General features: G+C 43.6%; 1 protein-coding gene across 5 annotated transcripts in view; it reads left to right on the plus strand.

Moving 5' to 3' along the window:
- The window catches only part of CCDC146 (coiled-coil domain containing 146), a 123,804-nt gene that overhangs the window by 117,034 nt on the left and 770 nt on the right, over nt 1–6,000 (plus strand). For all 5 annotated transcript variants that reach the window (XM_073898702.1, XM_025872770.2, XM_073898703.1 and 2 more), the window contains 3 exons: nt 709–837; nt 1,394–1,531; nt 4,908–5,156. In XM_073898702.1, coding sequence (XP_073754803.1) covers nt 709–837; nt 1,394–1,531; nt 4,908–5,156 — 516 coding nt within the window. The remainder of the gene's footprint in view (nt 1–708; nt 838–1,393; nt 1,532–4,907; nt 5,157–6,000) is intronic.

Here is a 6,000-nt window from a genome sequence, read left to right on the forward strand (position 1 = left end):
TCTGCGGGCCACTCTCCCTGCTTGTGCTCACTCTCTCTCTGTCAAATAAATAAATAAAATCTTAAAAAAAAAAGAAAAAGAAAATAATGACTCCTGGTTTTCACTGTGTTCCAAAAATGAAACTAAGTGTGACTGCCACTCCTATTTGGGAGTTGCCATATTTCTTCATCTTCAAATATGAAACATTATATTAGGCGGTTAGTACAAAAGATATAAGCAGTCCAGGCTGTTCCCCACAGACCTGTACACTGTATTGACCTAATAATTAAGAACTTTATTCTTTGGGAAGCCATTAAACCTATTGCCAACAAAGGGTTTTAAGCTGGAGTCTAGTATGTTGTCTACTTTGGCCTCTGTAACAACCTAAAATGAAGAGGTCAGGTCTGTATAGTTTGAGCTCTGCAACCACACAACATCCCATAGATATAACACAAAGGACTGGTTGTAAGGTCAGCTCTTTCTTTGATGACTCAGAACTCACTGCCTTGCTTCAGAGAACAGTTACAAGCAGTATCCTCATTGTACCATGGATGAGCAAACTTATTGTTCAACCCAGGTCCTGGCTGATGGGATGTTAAGAGTTCTCTTTCACCTTTCCCCGGATGGATCCTACCAAAAGACTTTAAAGCCCCTGGGCTATGTGGTTTTAAAAATTTACTGAGCAATGGAGTTAGTTTTGAAGTTAATGTTTCCTTCTTTGTTTAATAGTTTTCACAGTGTACAGACAGAATAAAAGACCTGGAGAGACGATTTATAAATCCCGAGGATGAGAAGAGAATCCGCTTCATTCCAGGGAAAGATATGACCCAAGAACAAATGATCAAAAAATTAGATGCGGTAAGCATTCTTTCTTATAATAGTGTCTGTTAGCCCCTTGTTGATCAGTGTCACAGATATCTGTGGTACTGTTTCATCTTATGCAGACAGATTTATCGCTCATCCCTCACTATTCTAGCTACTAATATAGTCCTTTCATCATAATCCAGTAACAAAACCTAAGCTTGTTTCTAATGCTTGCCAGAAAGAAGTAAAACCTTGAGTGGTTTTCAAAATGCCCACTTTTGTCTCATAGCCCAAAGGGACAATTTTGGCATCTTCAGTGGATTAATTTGTCTTCCTGATGGGCCTGTATCAGAGGAATGGAAGCATAGAAACTGGGTGGAACTGAGGGGTCCACCCTCTGCCATGGAGAGGAAGAATTCCCAGAGCTGTCTGGAGGGGGTTGGGGCAAGGGAAGTCTTGACTTAGCCCAGTGCTGAAGACTTTCCTAGAGCTATCTGGCAACTGTATGAAAGCAATCTGTGTTCATTAAGGGGGAAAAAATAGTGCTCTAATTAAGAAAGACTTTGACTTGCATGACTTTTTTTCCTATTGAAATTGTTTTCAACTGTAGCTGGAACTACAGCTGGCCAAGAAGGAGGAGAAGTTACTGGAAAAGGACTTCATCTATGAACAGGTGTCTCGGCTCACAGACAGGCTCTGCAGCAAAACTCAGGCCTACAAGCAGGACACACTGCTCTTAGCCAAGAAGGTCTGCCCGAGAGCCTGCCTTGTCCCTTCTGCCTACACTCCTTTCATTTTCCACAGACTGCTTTATTTATCGAGAGCAGCACTGGAGAGGTTAGGCTATATGACTAGAGACATATAAAGTTGTAAAATTAAGGAGGTAAAGATGAATCTTAGAAAATTGTCCAAAGTAGGGTTCAATCTTGTTCCCTGAATGAATATTCACTTGATACTGGGCAAACTTAAGCTTTTCAATGACAGTTTACAGGTTTCACTTAACAGGACACCTACTCAGAATATGACAATTACTACCCTTATATTTCATGTGCCAAGTTAAATCCTTTCTAGTTCTTTGTGATTAGAGGGCCTCACTTATCCAGCGGTCTGCATGAAAGCGGCCCCAATCCAGAACTCAGCCAGAACCCAGAAACGGACAAGGACCATTACAAGAGAACAGCAATCACGCGACACCCATGCCTAGTAGTCCTTGGGATGGAGCCACGGCCAGGCCCCACTAGCAAGATAACACTAGTAACATGGAGCTTCCTAATTTCATACATTAAAAGTATGAGGACTGCTGAGTCACAGCTACCCAGTCAGGCTGGGACTGCTCAAGCGGCACTGGAAGGGGCAGCGAGCAGGAGGGTGGTTGGTGATTTGGGTGAGGCAGGGCCTCGCACCATACGGCAGTCAGAGGACGCCACCCCTCCCTTACGAGGCCCCCTGCCCCTGGCAGCCTCCCCCTGTGACAGCACAGGGATTTTAGTCAGCAACAGTTATGAACCTGCTATGTGCTCCCCTCATGAGCGCAGATGAGGGTGTGAGGGCAGAAACTAAGAGGAAGGGACACATGGTCCACACCTAGTGTCAGGAGACAGGTAAAAAAATAAATCATGGTAACACACACACCCATGATGGTGGGTTCCTGGGGGCAGTGACTGTTCCTCATTCTTTTTTTTTTTTTTTAAGATTTTATTTATTTGAGCGAGTGCGTGTGCACACGTGAGCGGGGTGGGGTGGGAGAGGTGGGGGAGGGGCAGAGGGAGAGGGAGAGAATCTCAAGCAGACTCCCTGCTGAGTACAGAGTCCCACGCAGGGCTCAATCTCATGACTCTGAGATCATAACCTGAGCCAAAACCAGAAGTCTGACTCTTAACCAACTGAGCCACCCAGGTGCCCCTGTTCCTCATTCTCAATGTCCCCAGTGCCTAGCGTGCACTAAACTCAAGAATTTATCGAATGAGTGAACAGTCATTCCCATTCCAGAAATAGTTCTGGCACACTAAGGAAACAGAGAATCATTATAAATCTCAAGCCCCCTTTGCTGCTTTTATTAGGCTTTTACAGGACTGCTCTGAGGACTTATGCCAGCCGACTGATCCCTAGTCCTGGGCCTTGTGTGCAATTCACAACTTTACCTCAGAAAATAAGAAATATTAAGACTTCTTTAGTCTCATGAACTTTGCCTGAATTAGCATGCCCAATGTTTCTCTAAATGTTGCCTCCCTTCCTTTTGCAAATGAATTTCCCTTTCTTTAGGGGAAGTCCGTTTTCACTGAGGGCTGGCTTGTCAAAGCTGTTGGCAGAGTCTGTCCCGAAGTCAACTATAATGCTAGAGAAATGCAAATGGTGGCGATTGCCACCTGGGAGGGTTCCATCAGAGGAGTCAGCCTAGTGATTTATCTCTCCCCCCCCCCCCCCCCCCCCCCCCTTTCCCCACCTTTGGTGCTCTCTCCCTGGCTTTTTTTTTTTTTTTCCACTTAAAATTATGATCTCTTCATAGTAGGCAGAACTAGAAGGTAGAATGGTTCAGATCCCAGGTCTGTGATTTACCAATATTAGTGAGTGACCTTGAGAAGGATACATAAATGACCTGAAAACTAAGTTTCCTAATCTGTGAAATGGGTGTGATATCAGCTTAAGTTGTAAGCATTCGGTAGTTAAGAAGTGGCCGGTCCCTTGTGGGGGCTCAACAAGAAGGCCTATCTCAGGTCTCTCACCTTTCCTAGATAGATTATGGCTCCTCTTGCAAATGTCCCAAATGAACAGAAAATGGCAAGTCCCAGAGCACCTGGTTAAGTGTCTTAACTCTTGATTTTGGCTCAGGTCATGATCTCAGCGTTGTGAGATTAAGCCCCATTCCCCATATTGGGCTCCACGCTAGGCATTGAGTCTGCCTAAGATTCTCTCTCTCCCTCCTCCCCTCCCCTCTTCCTCTAAAAAAAAAAAAAAAAGTGGTGGCAGGGAGGGGACATCCCAGTCAAAGACTTAGAGCAGCCCAGAAGCCCAGAATAACACCATCCTTCTCTGGAGGAGAAAAGGAGGTTGGCTAGTTACACACACATACACACAACTGATGAATTAATGAAATTTAAGATAATGACTCACCATTGAAACTTTAGCTTCCTAAAAATTACTGCAGTGTACAACAGTTTTTAAAATGTATATTCCCTATTCCTTTAAAGAGACAACATATATATAATAATCAGTCATTATATTTTCAGAGAAAGGTAAATCACTGGCAGCAACATTTCTCTCTGCAAACGTAGACAGACCAGTGTATGCTCTATTAGGAGAAGAAACTGTTTCAAGATCAGGTGTAGTTTTTGGAAGCTCTTATTCATGTCTCAGTGTACCCTGGTTCAAAGGATGGAGGAATAGAATAGAATAGAATAGAATTTATTAATTCCTTCATTCAACAAACATTGTTGTAATTGTGCTTGGTGCCTATGTTCCACTTAGTCCTATCTTTTAATTCTTTGATGATAACTAGCTGATGTGAAATTGTAAACATACATATAGAACAATGAACATTTCATTTCAAATTATTGGCCAGATTTTCCCCAGGTTGAGCTCATGCTTGCTTATGATCCAATAATGATGCATCCCAGGAATTATGATCAATAATGCAACCATAATGAGGTATGATATTTTCCATTAAAAATCACTTCAGATACAGGACCTCTGCTGATTATCTTATATAAGTAATGAGTAATTTTTAAATAAAGTTTTTGTTCTACCAGGTTTTTCTCCACTGGTTGAGTGACAAATTAAAAACATGGCAAAATTAGGCCAAAACTTAGATCTCAAGAATACCCTGTCCCCTTCTCCTTATCACCTCTTAAAAATAAAGGGACTATTTCCCTCAGTGCTATCCACTTGGAACCCCAGTAACTAGATGAACAGATCTGTTTCTTCTCCATTCTATCCTTATTTACACAGCCAGGATACTGGGTTCAATCTCTGAGATCTCCTCTAATTCTTATTTTCTCTGAATTCCCCCTTAAACTCTCCTTCCTTGCAAGATTGCCCCCCACCATCCTAGACAGCCCTTCAGCCCGCCATTTTCTTAACTCTTCATGGAACATATGTAGTCTAAGCCTTGGGTTCTTTCATTCTAGATGAATGGCTACCGGAAAAAGATCAAAGATGCTACGGAACAAACAATGGCTCTTGTTGCTGAGCTGTCCATGAAACAAGCTCTGGCCATTGAACTCCAGAAGGAAGTCAGGGAGAAAGAAGACTTCATCTTCTCTTGCAGTTCCAGGATAGAAAAGGGCCTGCCACTCAATAAAGACATTGAGAGGGAATGGTTGAAGGTACTTCGAGATGAAGAAATGTATGCCTTGGCCGTCGCTGAAAAGTCTCAGGTAAGTTTTGTCTTCCACATCATATTTGTAAAGTGTGCCAGGAGGGGCCATTTTCAGGGATTTCCATCCTCCCAAAATATATGAAAAATTTCCCACTCTACCACACACTTAGTTCTGACAGTCATTAGAGAGGAGTTTTGCTTAAGACAGGTCGTAGACAAGTCAAAGTCATAGTCCAGAGTGCCATAATATTCTCCAGAAAACACTCATCAAGCACCAAGGCCCACCCCACAGTCTTATGTCATGGCCTATGTGGCTGAATACCATGGACTCCCATTGGCAGGACGGTGGCTGGGCTGGCACTGGTTATATCAAAGGTCTGTAGTCTCTGTCCTTGCACCCTGCTGAGAGCACACCTTATTCTCCCACATCTGGCTACCGGGGCCCCCACAGCACACAGTGAGGCCGCCAGCATCTGCCGGTTGTCACAGCCCTCTGCAGACTCTGCCCTTTGTCTGTGTCATAGGCCTCAAGGTCACAGCCTTCTTCTCCTACCACTGGCCTCAGTCTAGGTCTATCACTGACTGCGCCCGCATGTGACCTTGAGGTTCAAAGCAAGTTGCTGACCACTTCTCTCCTCTGGTTCTACTTTACTCCTTAGTTCCTCCTTTGTAACATTTGCTCACCAATGACTTACTCCAGCCTTTTTCAAAAAACGTGGAAATACTGAGTGCTTGATGAACGATATTGAAGCTGGAATACGGTGAATTTAGGACCCACTAACCCGTTTATGGTAAACCCTAAATCCCAGGAACAGAGTAATGCTTGAGTAACACAGGTCATTGCAATGAGACGCAGTGTGTGTGTGTGTGTGTGTGTGTGTGTGTGTGTGTGTGTGTGTGTG

Source organism: Callorhinus ursinus, unplaced genomic scaffold (genome assembly GCF_003265705.2).
Source record: "Callorhinus ursinus isolate GAN/ISIS: 27379988/994484 unplaced genomic scaffold, GSC_fseal_2.0 scaffold12, whole genome shotgun sequence".
Lineage (NCBI taxonomy): Eukaryota > Metazoa > Chordata > Mammalia > Carnivora > Otariidae > Callorhinus > Callorhinus ursinus.